Here is a 19,166-nt window from a genome sequence, read left to right on the forward strand (position 1 = left end):
TGCACATAGACCTGAACAACTGGCTGTAGCTGATCCTTCCCTGAGCAGGGCACTTAGACTGTATGATCTCCAGAGGTCCTTTCCAGCCTTAACTATTCTATGATTCTGTTATGTGAACAGAATTTCGTATTTTAAATAAATAGGATGTGGTAATTTTTTTTTTGTGGGTATTAATTCAACAGAATTTGAAAAAGGGCAAGAAAACACAAACTAATTAAAATGATGTCTGATTCCACTTGCAGGTGATCAGCTTCTAAGTGCTACAATATTTTTTGATAATATCAAATATGAAGATGCACTCAAGATTCTCCAATATTCCGAGCCATACAGAGTCCAATTCAGCCTCAAAAGAAAAATTGCTGGGAAGGAAGAGCTAGAACACATTCACTCTACAGCCCACTACAAAAAGGAAAGAATAAGCCAGGTAGATATTTGATTTGTTTACAAAGTTTGGATAACACTGTAGTATTGTGCTGTGTGGAAACAGACCAGAAAATACACACTAGTGTCTTCTTAAGACTTAGGTATGTGTTTAAACTTACTAACATGAATATTCATGAGAACAAAAAAATCCCACACAATATTTGCAGCTTTTTAAATATTCTGGGCAAGACTATAGGTTTTGGATTAAGTCACAATCTTGCATTAGGGTAGAAAAACATTCTCTAGCGAGTCAGCGGTTTTTTTTGTTGTTAAGTATCCACTGATAGAGCAGGCCCAGATAAGCTCTGTAATATATTAAAATATCAGTAAATATTTTTCTCAAAAGATCACCAATGAAATTTTCTCATAAAAATATGTGTTTAATCACTGATATTTCCATAGACATGAAATGCTCATAGGTCTCCATCACATTCAAAATTATTTTTCTCTTCATATACATACATATAAATATTTTATATTTGTACAGACATATATAGATACAGATACAAACCTCTACTTACTGCAATATTTTGCAAAGAATGTAAATCTCCAGAAATCTACTTATTACAGTCATATAATCCATTTGTTTTATGTAATTTCTGCCTGAATTATATACACCTTTTTTAGGAATTTTTTATATAACAAGTAGATAGTCTAAATAAAAAGCACATTTTTCTACATGTTTTATAGTATGTATTTTATTTTGTGTTGCATCTGTATTTAGTTTACTTTTAGTCTTCTGACTACTATTTGTTCTTTCAGGAAAAAGAACTCAGTGAGAGCATTCCTGAAGAAACACTGCATGTTTCAGGAAAAGCCATTTCAGAAGAAGACAGGGAAACATTAATTGTAAGCCAAAGGGTAGGAAGGAGCAAAAGACCTAAAAAAGATAGATTGTCATGGCCAAAATTCCAGTCAATTAAAAATAAAAAGATACTGGGGCACAGAAGATCTCATAGTACATCAGATGCATATGAACCTGCTATACAGGATATTTCCCCTACAAGCACAGACACAGAGTCTCAATTTCAACAAGAAGTCAATATCAAAGAAAAAAAAGGAAGCCAAAAGAAACTGAAGTTCCCTAGCATTGGATTCAAAATGCACAGATCCAAACCAGAACCAGCAGACAAGCAAAAAAAAGAAATAAAAACTACACTGTTATCTGAAAGAGAAAAAATACATAAAGAAGATATCAGCCTGGAAAATCCCGAAATCCTAACTGTTGAATATACCACATCTCCTGCTTATGAAATTAAAACAGGGGAGGTACCTGAAACTTTAACAAAAGACTTAAAAGATATGAAAAATGGCATTCCATCTCATGCACAAAAATGCCCTGAAGTTGAAATAAGCATTAAAAAAGAAAAAGACAAGGAATCAACATCAAAATTTATTGTACCTGAAGTACCAGCTATAACAACACAGATACCAAAGCCCAGTTTAGAAACACCTGATCTGAAAGAAAGCCCAACTAAACAAACACCGCAACCCTCATCAAAATCCCGAAAAAAGAAACAGAAAGGAACAGCAGATAAAAAGGAACGAGAAAGTGGAATTAACATAGACATGATGGGTCACACAGCACAAGGATCTATACAAGTAAAAGGTCTAGAAATAGGCACTGCTAAAGCAGAATTACACACAACATCTGACACAGTGCAAACAGGAGAAAAACAAGCAGAAGATGACACACAAAAACGAACAATTCAGAAATCAAAATTTGAGATTTCAGTGCCCAAAATAAAACAGACAGAGACTGAAAACACCAAAATGGGAAGTGATGTTCCATATTCAGTACCAGAAAAAACAGCTGATACAAGTTCAGAGGAAAGCAGGAATTTGGATGTGAAACCTCACATGCCTGATGCAGAATCAGAAGTATCTACTTGGAAAATACAAATGCCAACATTCAAAATGGCCAAGACGCCTAAAGCTGACATGAAAATATCAAAAGAAGAAATCACAGCTGAAGCAGTAGATACTGTAAAAAAAGGACAGATAGAAGAAGATGGCATGTCAACAAGTGATAAAACCTTAAAGATGGACATTGGCATGAAGACAGGAGAAAAGGAGACAGAGGGAAAAGAAAGCAAATTCAGACTCCCAAAGTTTAAATTGCCGACATTTACCTGGGCAACTACAAGGGATGAAACAGGGCAAACTGAAGGTCAGATAAGTGAAATGGAAGGAAAACCGACAAATTTAGAAGCAAGTACAAAAAAGGTGGAAGGGCTCGAAGGCGAGGTCAGCCTGCCCACCACAGAGGTCGACCTCCCCTCCGCCACCGTGACGGCCACAGGGGAGGGCCCCGCGCTGGGCCTCAAAGCCGACGTCCCCGGCGCCAAAACCGAAGGGGCCGGCTGGAAGCTGGAGAAGCCCTCCCTCAAAATGCCCAAAGCCGACATCAAAGCTCCCAAGGTGGACATCAGCCTGCCGTCCGTCGACGTCACCCTTCCAAAGGCCAGCGTCGACCTGCAGGCGCCCGAGGCGGCCCTCACCCTCGAAGGGGAAGCAAAAGGCCCAGAGAAGGAGGCCGCAAAGACCAAGGACGGCAAGTTCAAGATGCCCAAGTTCGGCATGCCTTCCTTTGGCTGGTCCAGCAGCAGAGAAGCCAAGGGCACCGTGGCCGCTGATGTGGACGTCAGCCTCAAGGAGCCCCAGGTGACGGTGCCCTCGGGAGCCGCCGAAGTCGACGTGACCCTGCCCGGGGCCGAGATCCAAGCGCCCGGCGTGGAGGTGACCGTCGAGACGGCCGCCGGAGGAGACGGCGAGAAAGCTCGATTCAAGATGCCCGACGTCAAGATGCCCAGCGTCAAGCTGCCCAAAGTCAAAGCTCCCCACGTGCAGGTCGGCCTGCCAAAGGCCGAGGTCTCGCTGCCCAAAGCCCAGGCTGAAGTCCAGGAGGGCGAACTCGCCCCGCAGGGCCCCGACGCCGAAGGCGGCCTGGAGGTGGCTGCCGGCAAAGTTGAGGGCGGCGGCATGAAAATACACATGCCGAAAGTCAAGGTGCCCAGCGTGGTCTTCTCCAAGCCGACCGTCAAGGCCCCCAAACTGGACGCAGACGTCAGCCTGCACAAAGTCGACGCCAGCCTCCCAGAGGCAGACCTCAAGGCCGCCCCCGGCGACGTCAGCATCGCCGCCCCCGACATCAAGCTGCCCTCCGTCGAAGGCTCCCTCGAGATCCAGGCGCCCGAGGTAGACCTCAAAGTGCCCTCTGCCGAAGGCTCGCTCGGCGGCGCCGACCTGGAAGCCGCGGGCCTGAAAGGGAAGCTTAAGATGCCCAAGTTCGACAAGCCCAAATTCGGAGTGTCGCCCCCCAAGGCGGAGGGGCTCGAAGGCGAGGTCAGCCTGCCCACCGCAGAGGTCGACCTCCCCTCCGCCACCGTGACGGCCACAGGGGAGGGCCCCGCGCTGGGCCTCAAAGCCGACGTCCCCGGCGCCAAAACCGAAGGGGCCGGCTGGAAGCTGGAGAAGCCCTCCCTCAAAATGCCCAAAGCCGACATCAAAGCTCCCAAGGTGGACATCAGCCTGCCGTCCGTCGACGTCACCCTTCCAAAGGCCAGCGTCGACCTGCAGGCGCCCGAGGCGGCCCTCACCCTCGAAGGGGAAGCAAAAGGCCCAGAGAAGGAGGCCGCAAAGACCAAGGACGGCAAGTTCAAGATGCCCAAGTTCGGCATGCCTTCCTTTGGCTGGTCCAGCAGCAGAGAAGCCAAGGGCACTGTGGCCGCTGATGTGGACGTCAGCCTCAAGGAGCCCCAGGTGACGGTGCCCTCGGGAGCCGCCGAAGTCGACGTGACCCTGCCCGGGGCCGAGATCCAAGCGCCCGGCGTGGAGGTGACCGTCGAGACGGCCGCCGGAGGAGACGGCGAGAAAGCTCGATTCAAGATGCCCGACGTCAAGATGCCCAGCGTCAAGCTGCCCAAAGTCAAAGCTCCCCACGTGCAGGTCGGCCTGCCAAAGGCCGAGGTCTCGCTGCCCAAAGCCCAGGCTGAAGTCCAGGAGGGCGAACTCGCCCCGCAGGGCCCCGACGCCGAAGGCGGCCTGGAGGTGGCTGCCGGCAAAGTTGAGGGCGGCGGCATGAAAATACACATGCCGAAAGTCAAGGTGCCCAGCGTGGTCTTCTCCAAGCCGACCGTCAAGGCCCCCAAACTGGACGCAGACGTCAGCCTGCACAAAGTCGACGCCAGCCTCCCAGAGGCAGACCTCAAGGCCGCCCCCGGCGACGTCAGCATCGCCGCCCCCGACATCAAGCTGCCCTCCGTCGAAGGCTCCCTCGAGATCCAGGCGCCCGAGGTAGACCTCAAAGTGCCCTCTGCCGAAGGCTCGCTCGGCGGCGCCGACCTGGAAGCCGCGGGCCTGAAAGGGAAGCTTAAGATGCCCAAGTTCGACAAGCCCAAATTCGGAGTGTCGCCCCCCAAGGCGGAGGGGCTCGAAGGCGAGGTCAGCCTGCCCACCGCAGAGGTCGACCTCCCCTCCGCCACCGTGACGGCCACAGGGGAGGGCCCCGCGCTGGGCCTCAAAGCCGACGTCCCCGGCGCCAAAACCGAAGGGGCCGGCTGGAAGCTGGAGAAGCCCTCCCTCAAAATGCCCAAAGCCGACATCAAAGCTCCCAAGGTGGACATCAGCCTGCCGTCCGTCGACGTCACCCTTCCAAAGGCCAGCGTCGACCTGCAGGCGCCCGAGGCGGCCCTCACCCTCGAAGGGGAAGCAAAAGGCCCAGAGAAGGAGGCCGCAAAGACCAAGGACGGCAAGTTCAAGATGCCCAAGTTCGGCATGCCTTCCTTTGGCTGGTCCAGCAGCAGAGAAGCCAAGGGCACCGTGGCCGCTGATGTGGACGTCAGCCTCAAGGAGCCCCAGGTGACGGTGCCCTCGGGAGCCGCCGAAGTCGACGTGACCCTGCCCGGGGCCGAGATCCAAGCGCCCGGCGTGGAGGTGACCGTCGAGACGGCCGCCGGAGGAGACGGCGAGAAAGCTCGATTCAAGATGCCCGACGTCAAGATGCCCAGCGTCAAGCTGCCCAAAGTCAAAGCTCCCCACGTGCAGGTCGGCCTGCCAAAGGCCGAGGTCTCGCTGCCCAAAGCCCAGGCTGAAGTCCAGGAGGGCGAACTCGCCCCGCAGGGCCCCGACGCCGAAGGCGGCCTGGAGGTGGCTGCCGGCAAAGTTGAGGGCGGCGGCATGAAAATACACATGCCGAAAGTCAAGGTGCCCAGCGTGGTCTTCTCCAAGCCGACCGTCAAGGCCCCCAAACTGGACGCAGACGTCAGCCTGCACAAAGTCGACGCCAGCCTCCCAGAGGCAGACCTCAAGGCCGCCCCCGGCGACGTCAGCATCGCCGCCCCCGACATCAAGCTGCCCTCCGTCGAAGGCTCCCTCGAGATCCAGGCGCCCGAGGTAGACCTCAAAGTGCCCTCTGCCGAAGGCTCGCTCGGCGGCGCCGACCTGGAAGCCGCGGGCCTGAAAGGGAAGCTTAAGATGCCCAAGTTCGACAAGCCCAAATTCGGAGTGTCGCCCCCCAAGGCGGAGGGGCTCGAAGGCGAGGTCAGCCTGCCCACCGCAGAGGTCGACCTCCCCTCCGCCACCGTGACGGCCACAGGGGAGGGCCCCGCGCTGGGCCTCAAAGCCGATGTCCCCGGCGCCAAAACCGAAGGGGCCGGCTGGAAGCTGGAGAAGCCCTCCCTCAAAATGCCCAAAGCCGACATCAAAGCTCCCAAGGTGGACATCAGCCTGCCGTCCGTCGACGTCACCCTTCCAAAGGCCAGCGTCGACCTGCAGGCGCCCGAGGCGGCCCTCACCCTCGAAGGGGAAGCAAAAGGCCCAGAGAAGGAGGCCGCAAAGACCAAGGACGGCAAGTTCAAGATGCCCAAGTTCGGCATGCCTTCCTTTGGCTGGTCCAGCAGCAGAGAAGCCAAGGGCACCGTGGCCGCTGATGTGGACGTCAGCCTCAAGGAGCCCCAGGTGACGGTGCCCTCGGGAGCCGCCGAAGTCGACGTGACCCTGCCCGGGGCCGAGATCCAAGCGCCCGGCGTGGAGGTGACCGTCGAGACGGCCGCCGGAGGAGACGGCGAGAAAGCTCGATTCAAGATGCCCGACGTCAAGATGCCCAGCGTCAAGCTGCCCAAAGTCAAAGCTCCCCACGTGCAGGTCGGCCTGCCAAAGGCCGAGGTCTCGCTGCCCAAAGCCCAGGCTGAAGTCCAGGAGGGCGAACTCGCCCCGCAGGGCCCCGACGCCGAAGGCGGCCTGGAGGTGGCTGCCGGCAAAGTTGAGGGCGGCGGCATGAAAATACACATGCCGAAAGTCAAGGTGCCCAGCGTGGTCTTCTCCAAGCCGACCGTCAAGGCCCCCAAACTGGACGCAGACGTCAGCCTGCACAAAGTCGACGCCAGCCTCCCAGAGGCAGACCTCAAGGCCGCCCCCGGCGACGTCAGCATCGCCGCCCCCGACATCAAGCTGCCCTCCGTCGAAGGCTCCCTCGAGATCCAGGCGCCCGAGGTAGACCTCAAAGTGCCCTCTGCCGAAGGCTCGCTCGGCGGCGCCGACCTGGAAGCCGCGGGCCTGAAAGGGAAGCTTAAGATGCCCAAGTTCGACAAGCCCAAATTCGGAGTGTCGCCCCCCAAGGCGGAGGGGCTCGAAGGCGAGGTCAGCCTGCCCACCGCAGAGGTCGACCTCCCCTCCGCCACCGTGACGGCCACAGGGGAGGGCCCCGCGCTGGGCCTCAAAGCCGACGTCCCCGGCGCCAAAACCGAAGGGGCCGGCTGGAAGCTGGAGAAGCCCTCCCTCAAAATGCCCAAAGCCGACATCAAAGCTCCCAAGGTGGACATCAGCCTGCCGTCCGTCGACGTCACCCTTCCAAAGGCCAGCGTCGACCTGCAGGCGCCCGAGGCGGCCCTCACCCTCGAAGGGGAAGCAAAAGGCCCAGAGAAGGAGGCCGCAAAGACCAAGGACGGCAAGTTCAAGATGCCCAAGTTCGGCATGCCTTCCTTTGGCTGGTCCAGCAGCAGAGAAGCCAAGGGCAACCGTGGCCGCTGATGTGGACGTCAGCCTCAAGGAGCCCCAGGTGACGGTGCCCTCGGGAGCCGCCGAAGTCGACGTGACCCTGCCCGGGGCCGAGATCCAAGCGCCCGGCGTGGAGGTGACCGTCGAGACGGCCGCCGGAGGAGACGGCGAGAAAGCTCGATTCAAGATGCCCGACGTCAAGATGCCCAGCGTCAAGCTGCCCAAAGTCAAAGCTCCCCACGTGCAGGTCGGCCTGCCAAAGGCCGAGGTCTCGCTGCCCAAAGCCCAGGCTGAAGTCCAGGAGGGCGAACTCGCCCCGCAGGGCCCCGACGCCGAAGGCGGCCTGGAGGTGGCTGCCGGCAAAGTTGAGGGCGGCGGCATGAAAATACACATGCCGAAAGTCAAGGTGCCCAGCGTGGTCTTCTCCAAGCCGACCGTCAAGGCCCCCAAACTGGACGCAGACGTCAGCCTGCACAAAGTCGACGCCAGCCTCCCAGAGGCAGACCTCAAGGCCGCCCCCGGCGACGTCAGCATCGCCGCCCCCGACATCAAGCTGCCCTCCGTCGAAGGCTCCCTCGAGATCCAGGCGCCCGAGGTAGACCTCAAAGTGCCCTCTGCCGAAGGCTCGCTCGGCGGCGCCGACCTGGAAGCCGCGGGCCTGAAAGGGAAGCTTAAGATGCCCAAGTTCGACAAGCCCAAATTCGGAGTGTCGCCCCCCAAGGCGGAGGGGCTCGAAGGCGAGGTCAGCCTGCCCACCGCAGAGGTCGACCTCCCCTCCGCCACCGTGACGGCCACAGGGGAGGGCCCCGCGCTGGGCCTCAAAGCCGATGTCCCCGGCGCCAAAACCGAAGGGGCCGGCTGGAAGCTGGAGAAGCCCTCCCTCAAAATGCCCAAAGCCGACATCAAAGCTCCCAAGGTGGACATCAGCCTGCCGTCCGTCGACGTCACCCTTCCAAAGGCCAGCGTCGACCTGCAGGCGCCCGAGGCGGCCCTCACCCTCGAAGGGGAAGCAAAAGGCCCAGAGAAGGAGGCCGCAAAGACCAAGGACGGCAAGTTCAAGATGCCCAAGTTCGGCATGCCTTCCTTTGGCTGGTCCAGCAGCAGAGAAGCCAAGGGCACCGTGGCCGCTGATGTGGACGTCAGCCTCAAGGAGCCCCAGGTGACGGTGCCCTCGGGAGCCGCCGAAGTTGACGTGACCCTGCCCGGGGCCGAGATCCAAGCGCCCGGCGTGGAGGTGACCGTCGAGACGGCCGCCGGAGGAGACGGCGAGAAAGCTCGATTCAAGATGCCCAGCGTCAAGCTGCCCAAAGTCAAAGCTCCCCACGTGCAGGTCGGCCTGCCAAAGGCCGAGGTCTCGCTGCCCAAAGCCCAGGCTGAAGTCCAGGAGGGCGAACTCGCCCCGCAGGGCCCCGACGCCGAAGGCGGCCTGGAGGTGGCTGCCGGCAAAGTTGAGGGCGGCGGCATGAAAATACACATGCCGAAAGTCAAGGTGCCCAGCGTGGTCTTCTCCAAGCCGACCGTCAAGGCCCCCAAACTGGACGCAGACGTCAGCCTGCACAAAGTCGACGCCAGCCTCCCAGAGGCAGACCTCAAGGCCGCCCCCGGCGACGTCAGCATCGCCGCCCCCGACATCAAGCTGCCCTCCGTCGAAGGCTCCCTCGAGATCCAGGCGCCCGAGGTAGACCTCAAAGTGCCCTCTGCCGAAGGCTCGCTCGGCGGCGCCGACCTGGAAGCCGCGGGCCTGAAAGGGAAGCTTAAGATGCCCAAGTTCGACAAGCCCAAATTCGGAGTGTCGCCCCCCAAGGCGGAGGGGCTCGAAGGCGAGGTCAGCCTGCCCACCGCAGAGGTCGACCTCCCCTCCGCCACCGTGACGGCCACAGGGGAGGGCCCCGCGCTGGGCCTCAAAGCCGACGTCCCCGGCGCCAAAACCGAAGGGGCCGGCTGGAAGCTGGAGAAGCCCTCCCTCAAAATGCCCAAAGCCGACATCAAAGCTCCCAAGGTGGACATCAGCCTGCCGTCCGTCGACGTCACCCTTCCAAAGGCCAGCGTCGACCTGCAGGCGCCCGAGGCGGCCCTCACCCTCGAAGGGGAAGCAAAAGGCCCAGAGAAGGAGGCCGCAAAGACCAAGGACGGCAAGTTCAAGATGCCCAAGTTCGGCATGCCTTCCTTTGGCTGGTCCAGCAGCAGAGAAGCCAAGGGCACCGTGGCCGCTGATGTGGACGTCAGCCTCAAGGAGCCCCAGGTGACGGTGCCCTCGGGAGCCGCCGAAGTCGACGTGACCCTGCCCGGGGCCGAGATCCAAGCGCCCGGCGTGGAGGTGACCGTCGAGACGGCCGCCGGAGGAGACGGCGAGAAAGCTCGATTCAAGATGCCCAGCGTCAAGCTGCCCAAAGTCAAAGCTCCCCACGTGCAGGTCGGCCTGCCAAAGGCCGAGGTCTCGCTGCCCAAAGCCCAGGCTGAAGTCCAGGAGGGCGAACTCGCCCCGCAGGGCCCCGACGCCGAAGGCGGCCTGGAGGTGGCTGCCGGCAAAGTTGAGGGCGGCGGCATGAAAATACACATGCCGAAAGTCAAGGTGCCCAGCGTGGTCTTCTCCAAGCCGACCGTCAAGGCCCCCAAACTGGACGCAGACGTCAGCCTGCACAAAGTCGACGCCAGCCTCCCAGAGGCAGACCTCAAGGCCGCCCCCGGCGACGTCAGCATCGCCGCCCCCGACATCAAGCTGCCCTCCGTCGAAGGCTCCCTCGAGATCCAGGCGCCCGAGGTAGACCTCAAAGTGCCCTCTGCCGAAGGCTCGCTCGGCGGCGCCGACCTGGAAGCCGCGGGCCTGAAAGGGAAGCTTAAGATGCCCAAGTTCGACAAGCCCAAATTCGGAGTGTCGCCCCCCAAGGCGGAGGGGCTCGAAGGCGAGGTCAGCCTGCCCACCGCAGAGGTCGACCTCCCCTCCGCCACCGTGACGGCCACAGGGGAGGGCCCCGCGCTGGGCCTCAAAGCCGACGTCCCCGGCGCCAAAACCGAAGGGGCCGGCTGGAAGCTGGAGAAGCCCTCCCTCAAAATGCCCAAAGCCGACATCAAAGCTCCCAAGGTGGACATCAGCCTGCCGTCCGTCGACGTCACCCTTCCAAAGGCCAGCGTCGACCTGCAGGCGCCCGAGGCGGCCCTCACCCTCGAAGGGGAAGCAAAAGGCCCAGAGAAGGAGGCCGCAAAGACCAAGGACGGCAAGTTCAAGATGCCCAAGTTCGGCATGCCTTCCTTTGGCTGGTCCAGCAGCAGAGAAGCCAAGGGCACCGTGGCCGCTGATGTGGACGTCAGCCTCAAGGAGCCCCAGGTGACGGTGCCCTCGGGAGCCGCCGAAGTCGACGTGACCCTGCCCGGGGCCGAGATCCAAGCGCCCGGCGTGGAGGTGACCGTCGAGACGGCCGCCGGAGGAGACGGCGAGAAAGCTCGATTCAAGATGCCCAGCGTCAAGCTGCCCAAAGTCAAAGCTCCCCACGTGCAGGTCGGCCTGCCAAAGGCCGAGGTCTCGCTGCCCAAAGCCCAGGCTGAAGTCCAGGAGGGCGAACTCGCCCCGCAGGGCCCCGACGCCGAAGGCGGCCTGGAGGTGGCTGCCGGCAAAGTTGAGGGCGGCGGCATGAAAATACACATGCCGAAAGTCAAGGTGCCCAGCGTGGTCTTCTCCAAGCCGACCGTCAAGGCCCCCAAACTGGACGCAGACGTCAGCCTGCACAAAGTCGACGCCAGCCTCCCAGAGGCAGACCTCAAGGCCGCCCCCGGCGACGTCAGCATCGCCGCCCCCGACATCAAGCTGCCCTCCGTCGAAGGCTCCCTCGAGATCCAGGCGCCCGAGGTAGACCTCAAAGTGCCCTCTGCCGAAGGCTCGCTCGGCGGCGCCGACCTGGAAGCCGCGGGCCTGAAAGGGAAGCTTAAGATGCCCAAGTTCGACAAGCCCAAATTCGGAGTGTCGCCCCCCAAGGCGGAGGGGCTCGAAGGCGAGGTCAGCCTGCCCACCGCAGAGGTCGACCTCCCCTCCGCCACCGTGACGGCCACAGGGGAGGGCCCCGCGCTGGGCCTCAAAGCCGACGTCCCCGGCGCCAAAACCGAAGGGGCCGGCTGGAAGCTGGAGAAGCCCTCCCTCAAAATGCCCAAAGCCGACATCAAAGCTCCCAAGGTGGACATCAGCCTGCCGTCCGTCGACGTCACCCTTCCAAAGGCCAGCGTCGACCTGCAGGCGCCCGAGGCGGCCCTCACCCTCGAAGGGGAAGCAAAAGGCCCAGAGAAGGAGGCCGCAAAGACCAAGGACGGCAAGTTCAAGATGCCCAAGTTCGGCATGCCTTCCTTTGGCTGGTCCAGCAGCAGAGAAGCCAAGGGCACCGTGGCCGCTGATGTGGACGTCAGCCTCAAGGAGCCCCAGGTGACGGTGCCCTCGGGAGCCGCCGAAGTCGACGTGACCCTGCCCGGGGCCGAGATCCAAGCGCCCGGCGTGGAGGTGACCGTCGAGACGGCCGCCGGAGGAGACGGCGAGAAAGCTCGATTCAAGATGCCCGACGTCAAGATGCCCAGCGTCAAGCTGCCCAAAGTCAAAGCTCCCCACGTGCAGGTCGGCCTGCCAAAGGCCGAGGTCTCGCTGCCCAAAGCCCAGGCTGAAGTCCAGGAGGGCGAACTCGCCCCGCAGGGCCCCGACGCCGAAGGCGGCCTGGAGGTGGCTGCCGGCAAAGTTGAGGGCGGCGGCATGAAAATACACATGCCGAAAGTCAAGGTGCCCAGCGTGGTCTTCTCCAAGCCGACCGTCAAGGCCCCCAAACTGGACGCAGACGTCAGCCTGCACAAAGTCGACGCCAGCCTCCCAGAGGCAGACCTCAAGGCCGCCCCTGGCGACGTCAGCATCGCCGCCCCCGACATCAAGCTGCCCTCCGTCGAAGGCTCCCTCGAGATCCAGGCGCCCGAGGTAGACCTCAAAGTGCCCTCTGCCGAAGGCTCGCTCGGCGGCGCCGACCTGGAAGCCGCGGGCCTGAAAGGGAAGCTTAAGATGCCCAAGTTCGACAAGCCCAAATTCGGAGTGTCGCCCCCCAAGGCGGAGGGGCTCGAAGGCGAGGTCAGCCTGCCCACCGCAGAGGTCGACCTCCCCTCCGCCACCGTGACGGCCACAGGGGAGGGCCCCGCGCTGGGCCTCAAAGCCGACGTCCCCGGCGCCAAAACCGAAGGGGCCGGCTGGAAGCTGGAGAAGCCCTCCCTCAAAATGCCCAAAGCCGACATCAAAGCTCCCAAGGTGGACATCAGCCTGCCGTCCGTCGACGTCACCCTTCCAAAGGCCAGCGTCGACCTGCAGGCGCCCGAGGCGGCCCTCACCCTCGAAGGGGAAGCAAAAGGCCCAGAGAAGGAGGCCGCAAAGACCAAGGACGGCAAGTTCAAGATGCCCAAGTTCGGCATGCCTTCCTTTGGCTGGTCCAGCAGCAGAGAAGCCAAGGGCACCGTGGCCGCTGATGTGGACGTCAGCCTCAAGGAGCCCCAGGTGACGGTGCCCTCGGGAGCCGCCGAAGTCGACGTGACCCTGCCCGGGGCCGAGATCCAAGCGCCCGGCGTGGAGGTGACCGTCGAGACGGCCGCCGGAGGAGACGGCGAGAAAGCTCGATTCAAGATGCCCAGCGTCAAGCTGCCCAAAGTCAAAGCTCCCCACGTGCAGGTCGGCCTGCCAAAGGCCGAGGTCTCGCTGCCCAAAGCCCAGGCTGAAGTCCAGGAGGGCGAACTCGCCCCGCAGGGCCCCGACGCCGAAGGCGGCCTGGAGGTGGCTGCCGGCAAAGTTGAGGGCGGCGGCATGAAAATACACATGCCGAAAGTCAAGGTGCCCAGCGTGGTCTTCTCCAAGCCGACCGTCAAGGCCCCCAAACTGGACGCAGACGTCAGCCTGCACAAAGTCGACGCCAGCCTCCCAGAGGCAGACCTCAAGGCCGCCCCCGGCGACGTCAGCATCGCCGCCCCCGACATCAAGCTGCCCTCCGTCGAAGGCTCCCTCGAGATCCAGGCGCCCGAGGTAGACCTCAAAGTGCCCTCTGCCGAAGGCTCGCTCGGCGGCGCCGACCTGGAAGCCGCGGGCCTGAAAGGGAAGCTTAAGATGCCCAAGTTCGACAAGCCCAAATTCGGAGTGTCGCCCCCCAAGGCGGAGGGGCTCGAAGGCGAGGTCAGCCTGCCCACCGCAGAGGTCGACCTCCCCTCCGCCACCGTGACGGCCACAGGGGAGGGCCCCGCGCTGGGCCTCAAAGCCGACGTCCCCGGCGCCAAAACCGAAGGGGCCGGCTGGAAGCTGGAGAAGCCCTCCCTCAAAATGCCCAAAGCCGACATCAAAGCTCCCAAGGTGGACATCAGCCTGCCGTCCGTCGACGTCACCCTTCCAAAGGCCAGCGTCGACCTGCAGGCGCCCGAGGCGGCCCTCACCCTCGAAGGGGAAGCAAAAGGCCCAGAGAAGGAGGCCGCAAAGACCAAGGACGGCAAGTTCAAGATGCCCAAGTTCGGCATGCCTTCCTTTGGCTGGTCCAGCAGCAGAGAAGCCAAGGGCACCGTGGCCGCTGATGTGGACGTCAGCCTCAAGGAGCCCCAGGTGACGGTGCCCTCGGGAGCCGCCGAAGTCGACGTGACCCTGCCCGGGGCCGAGATCCAAGCGCCCGGCATGGAGGTGACCGTCGAGACGGCCGCCGGAGGAGACGGCGAGAAAGCTCGATTCAAGATGCCTGACGTCAAGATGCCCAGCGTCAAGCTGCCCAAAGTCAAAGCTCCCCACGTGCAGGTCGGCCTGCCAAAGGCCGAGGTCTCGCTGCCCAAAGCCCAGGCTGAAGTCCAGGAGGGCGAACTCGCCCCGCAGGGCCCCGACGCCGAAGGCGGCCTGGAGGTGGCTGCCGGCAAAGTTGAGGGCGGCGGCATGAAAATACACATGCCGAAAGTCAAGGTGCCCAGCGTGGTCTTCTCCAAGCCGACCGTCAAGGCCCCCAAACTGGACGCAGACGTCAGCCTGCACAAAGTCGACGCCAGCCTCCCAGAGGCAGACCTCAAGGCCGCCCCCGGCGACGTCAGCATCGCCGCCCCCGACATCAAGCTGCCCTCCGTCGAAGGCTCCCTCGAGATCCAGGCGCCCGAGGTAGACCTCAAAGTGCCCTCTGCCGAAGGCTCGCTCGGCGGCGCCGACCTGGAAGCCGCGGGCCTGAAAGGGAAGCTTAAGATGCCCAAGTTCGACAAGCCCAAATTCGGAGTGTCGCCCCCCAAGGCGGAGGGGCTCGAAGGCGAGGTCAGCCTGCCCACCGCAGAGGTCGACCTCCCCTCCGCCACCGTGACGGCCACAGGGGAGGGCCCCGCGCTGGGCCTCAAAGCCGACGTCCCCGGCGCCAAAACCGAAGGGGCCGGCTGGAAGCTGGAGAAGCCCTCCCTCAAAATGCCCAAAGCCGACATCAAAGCTCCCAAGGTGGACATCAGCCTGCCGTCCGTCGACGTCACCCTTCCAAAGGCCAGCGTCGACCTGCAGGCGCCCGAGGCGGCCCTCACCCTCGAAGGGGAAGCAAAAGGCCCAGAGAAGGAGGCCGCAAAGACCAAGGACGGCAAGTTCAAGATGCCCAAGTTCGGCATGCCTTCCTTTGGCTGGTCCAGCAGCAGAGAAGCCAAGGGCACCGTGGCCGCTGATGTGGACGTCAGCCTCAAGGAGCCCCAGGTGACGGTGCCCTCGGGAGCCGCCGAAGTCGACGTGACCCTGCCCGGGGCCGAGATCCAAGCGCCCGGCGTGGAGGTGACCGTCGAGACGGCCGCCGGAGGAGACGGCGAGAAAGCTCGATTCAAGATGCCTGACGTCAAGATGCCCAGCGTCAAGCTGCCCAAAGTCAAAGCTCCCCACGTGCAGGTCGGCCTGCCAAAGGCCGAGGTCTCGCTGCCCAAAGCCCAGGCTGAAGTCCAGGAGGGCGAACTCGCCCCGCAGGGCCCCGACGCCGAAGGCGGCCTGGAGGTGGCTGCCGGCAAAGTTGAGGGCGGCGGCATGAAAATACACATGCCGAAAGTCAAGGTGCCCAGCGTGGTCTTCTCCAAGCCGACCGTCAAGGCCCCCAAACTGGACGCAGACGTCAGCCTGCACAAAGTCGACGCCAGCCTCCCAGAGGCAGACCTCAAGGCCGCCCCCGGCGACGTCAGCATCGCCGCCCCCGACATCAAGCTGCCCTCCGTCGAAGGCTCTCTCGAGATCCAGGCGCCCGAGGTAGACCTCAAAGTGCCCTCTGCCGAAGGCTCGCTCGGCGGCGCCGACCTGGAAGCCGCGGGCCTGAAAGGGAAGCTTAAGATGCCCAAGTTCGACAAGCCCAAATTCGGAGTGTCGCCCCCCAAGGCGGAGGGGCTCGAAGGCAAGGTCAGCCTGCCCACCGCAGAGGTCGACCTCCCCTCCGCCACCGTGACGGCCACAGGGGAGGGCCCCGCGCTGGGCCTCAAAGCCGACGTCCCCGGCGCCAAAACCGAAGGGGCCGGCTGGAAGCTGGAGAAGCCCTCCCTCAAAATGCCCAAAGCCGACATCAAAGCTCCCAAGGTGGACATCAGCCTGCCGTCCGTCGACGTCACCCTTCCAAAGGCCAGCGTCGACCTGCAGGCGCCCGAGGCGGCCCTCACCCTCGAAGGGGAAGCAAAAGGCCCAGAGAAGGAGGCCGCAAAGACCAAGGACGGCAAGTTCAAGATGCCCAAGTTCGGCATGCCTTCCTTTGGCTGGTCCAGCAGCAGAGAAGCCAAGGGCACCGTGGCCGCTGATGTGGACGTCAGCCTCAAGGAGCCCCAGGTGACGGTGCCCTCGGGAGCCGCCGAAGTCGACGTGACCCTGCCCGGGGCCGAGATCCAAGCGCCCGGCATGGAGGTGACCGTCGAGACGGCCGCCGGAGGAGACGGCGAGAAAGCTCGATTCAAGATGCCTGACGTCAAGATGCCCAGCGTCAAGCTGCCCAAAGTCAAAGCTCCCCACGTGCAGGTCGGCCTGCCAAAGGCCGAGGTCTCGCTGCCCAAAGCCCAGGCTGAAGTCCAGGAGGGCGAACTCGCCCCGCAGGGCCCCGACGCCGAAGGCGGCCTGGAGGTGGCTGCCGGCAAAGTTGAGGGCGGCGGCATGAAAATACACATGCCGAAAGTCAAGGTGCCCAGCGTGGTCTTCTCCAAGCCGACCGTCAAGGCCCCCAAACTGGACGCAGACGTCAGCCTGCACAAAGTCGACGCCAGCCTCCCAGAGGCAGACCTCAAGGGCCGCCCCCGGCGACGTCAGCATCGCCGCCCCCGACATCAAGCTGCCCTCCGTCGAAGGCTCCCTCGAGATCCAGGCGCCCGAGGTAGACCTCAAAGTGCCCTCTGCCGAAGGCTCGCTCGGCGGCGCCGACCTGGAAGCCGCGGGCCTGAAAGGGAAGCTTAAGATGCCCAAGTTCGACAAGCCCAAATTCGGAGTGTCGCCCCCCAAGGCGGAGGGGCTCGAAGGCGAGGTCAGCCTGCCCACCGCAGAGGTCGACCTCCCCTCCGCCACCGTGACGGCCACAGGGGAGGGCCCCGCGCTGGGCCTCAAAGCCGACGTCCCCGGCGCCAAAACCGAAGGGGCCGGCTGGAAGCTGGAGAAGCCCTCCCTCAAAATGCCCAAAGCCGACATCAAAGCTCCCAAGGTGGACATCAGCCTGCCGTCCGTCGACGTCACCCTTCCAAAGGCCAGCGTCGACCTGCAGGCGCCCGAGGCGGCCCTCACCCTCGAAGGGGAAGCAAAAGGCCCAGAGAAGGAGGCCGCAAAGACCAAGGACGGCAAGTTCAAGATGCCCAAGTTCGGCATGCCTTCCTTTGGCTGGTCCAGCAGCAGAGAAGCCAAGGGCACCGTGGCCGCTGATGTGGACGTCAGCCTCAAGGAGCCCCAGGTGACGGTGCCCTCGGGAGCCGCCGAAGTCGACGTGACCCTGCCCGGGGCCGAGATCCAAGCGCCCGGCGTGGAGGTGACCGTCGAGACGGCCGCCGGAGGAGACGGCGAGAAAGCTCGATTCAAGATGCCTGACGTCAAGATGCCCAGCGTCAAGCTGCCCAAAGTCAAAGCTCCCCACGTGCAGGTCGGCCTGCCAAAGGCCGAGGTCTCGCTGCCCAAAGCCCAGGCTGAAGTCCAGGAGGGCGAACTCGCCCCGCAGGGCCCCGACGCCGAAGGCGGCCTGGAGGTGGCTGCCGGCAAAGTTGAGGGCGGCGGCATGAAAATACACATGCCGAAAGTCAAGGTGCCCAGCGTGGTCTTCTCCAAGCCGACCGTCAAGGCCCCCAAACTGGACGCAGACGTCAGCCTGCACAAAGTCGACGCCAGCCTCCCAGAGGCAGACCTCAAGGCCGCCCCCGGCGACGTCAGCATCGCCGCCCCCCGACATCAAGCTGCCCTCCGTCGAAGGCTCCCTCGAGATCCAGGCGCCCGAGGTAGACCTCAAAGTGCCCTCTGCCGAAGGCTCGCTCGGCGGCGCCGACCTGGAAGCCGCGGGCCTGAAAGGGAAGCTTAAGATGCCCAAGTTCGACAAGCCCAAATTCGGAGTGTCGCCCCCCAAGGCGGAGGGGCTCGAAGGCGAGGTCAGCCTGCCCACCGCAGAGGTCGACCTCCCCTCCGCCACCGTGACGGCCACAGGGGAGGGCCCCGCGCTGGGCCTCAAAGCCGACGTCCCCGGCGCCAAAACCGAAGGGGCCGGCTGGAAGCTGGAGAAGCCCTCCCTCAAAATGCCCAAAGCCGACATCAAAGCTCCCAAGGTGGACATCAGCCTGCCGTCCGTCGACGTCACCCTTCCAAAGGCCAGCGTCGACCTGCAGGCGCCCGAGGCGGCCCTCACCCTCGAAGGGGAAGCAAAAGGCCCAGAGAAGGAGGCCGCAAAGACCAAGGACGGCAAGTTCAAGATGCCCAAGTTCGGCATGCCTTCCTTTGGCTGGTCCAGCAGCAGAGAAGCCAAGGGCACCGTGGCCGCTGATGTGGACGTCAGCCTCAAGGAGCCCCAGGTGACGGTGCCCTCGGGAGCCGCCGAAGTCGACGTGACCCTGCCCGGGGCCGAGATCCAAGCGCCCGGCATGGAGGTGACCGTCGAGACGGCCGCCGGAGGAGACGGCGAGAAAGCTCGATTCAAGATGCCTGACGTCAAGATGCCCAGCGTCAAGCTGCCCAAAGTCAAAGCTCCCCACGTGCAGGTCGGCCTGCCAAAGGCCGAGGTCTCGCTGCCCAAAGCCCAGGCTGAAGTCCAGGAGGGCGAACTCGCCCCGCAGGGCCCCGACGCCGAAGGCGGCCTGGAGGTGGCTGCCGGCAAAGTTGAGGGCGGCGGCATGAAAATACACATGCCGAAAGTCAAGGTGCCCAGCGTGGTCTTCTCCAAGCCGACCGTCAAGGCCCCCAAACTGGACGCAGACGTCAGCCTGCACAAAGTCGACGCCAGCCTCCCAGAGGCAGACCTCAAGGCCGCCCCCGGCGACGTCAGCATCGCCGCCCCCGACATCAAGCTGCCCTCCGTCGAAGGCTCCCTCGAGATCCAGGCGCCCGAGGTAGACCTCAAAGTGCCCTCTGCCGAAGGCTCGCTCGGCGGCGCCGACCTGGAAGCCGCGGGCCTGAAAGGGAAGCTTAAGATGCCCAAGTTCGACAAGCCCAAATTCGGAGTGTCGCCCCCCCAAGGCGGAGGGGCTCGAAGGCGAGGTCAGCCTGCCCACCGCAGAGGTCGACCTCCCCTCCGCCACCGTGACGGCCACAGGGGAGGGCCCCGCGCTGGGCCTCAAAG

At 62.0% G+C, this 19,166-nt stretch overlaps 1 protein-coding gene across 1 annotated transcript in view; it reads left to right on the forward strand.

Annotated features, from left to right (window-relative positions):
- The window catches only part of LOC115350204 (protein AHNAK2-like), a 78,865-nt gene that overhangs the window by 52,786 nt on the left and 6,913 nt on the right, over positions 1 to 19,166 (forward strand). The window contains 9 exon segments of the mRNA XM_041129285.1: positions 243 to 424; positions 1,186 to 7,437; positions 7,439 to 8,222; positions 8,271 to 8,734; positions 9,803 to 12,569; positions 12,618 to 16,654; positions 16,656 to 17,783; positions 17,785 to 19,053; positions 19,055 to 19,145. Of these exon segments, the coding sequence (XP_040985219.1) occupies positions 243 to 424; positions 1,186 to 7,437; positions 7,439 to 8,222; positions 8,271 to 8,734; positions 9,803 to 12,569; positions 12,618 to 16,654; positions 16,656 to 17,783; positions 17,785 to 19,053; positions 19,055 to 19,145 (16,974 nt within the window).

This window comes from Aquila chrysaetos, chromosome 2, assembly GCF_900496995.4.
Source record: "Aquila chrysaetos chrysaetos chromosome 2, bAquChr1.4, whole genome shotgun sequence".
Lineage (NCBI taxonomy): Eukaryota > Metazoa > Chordata > Aves > Accipitriformes > Accipitridae > Aquila > Aquila chrysaetos.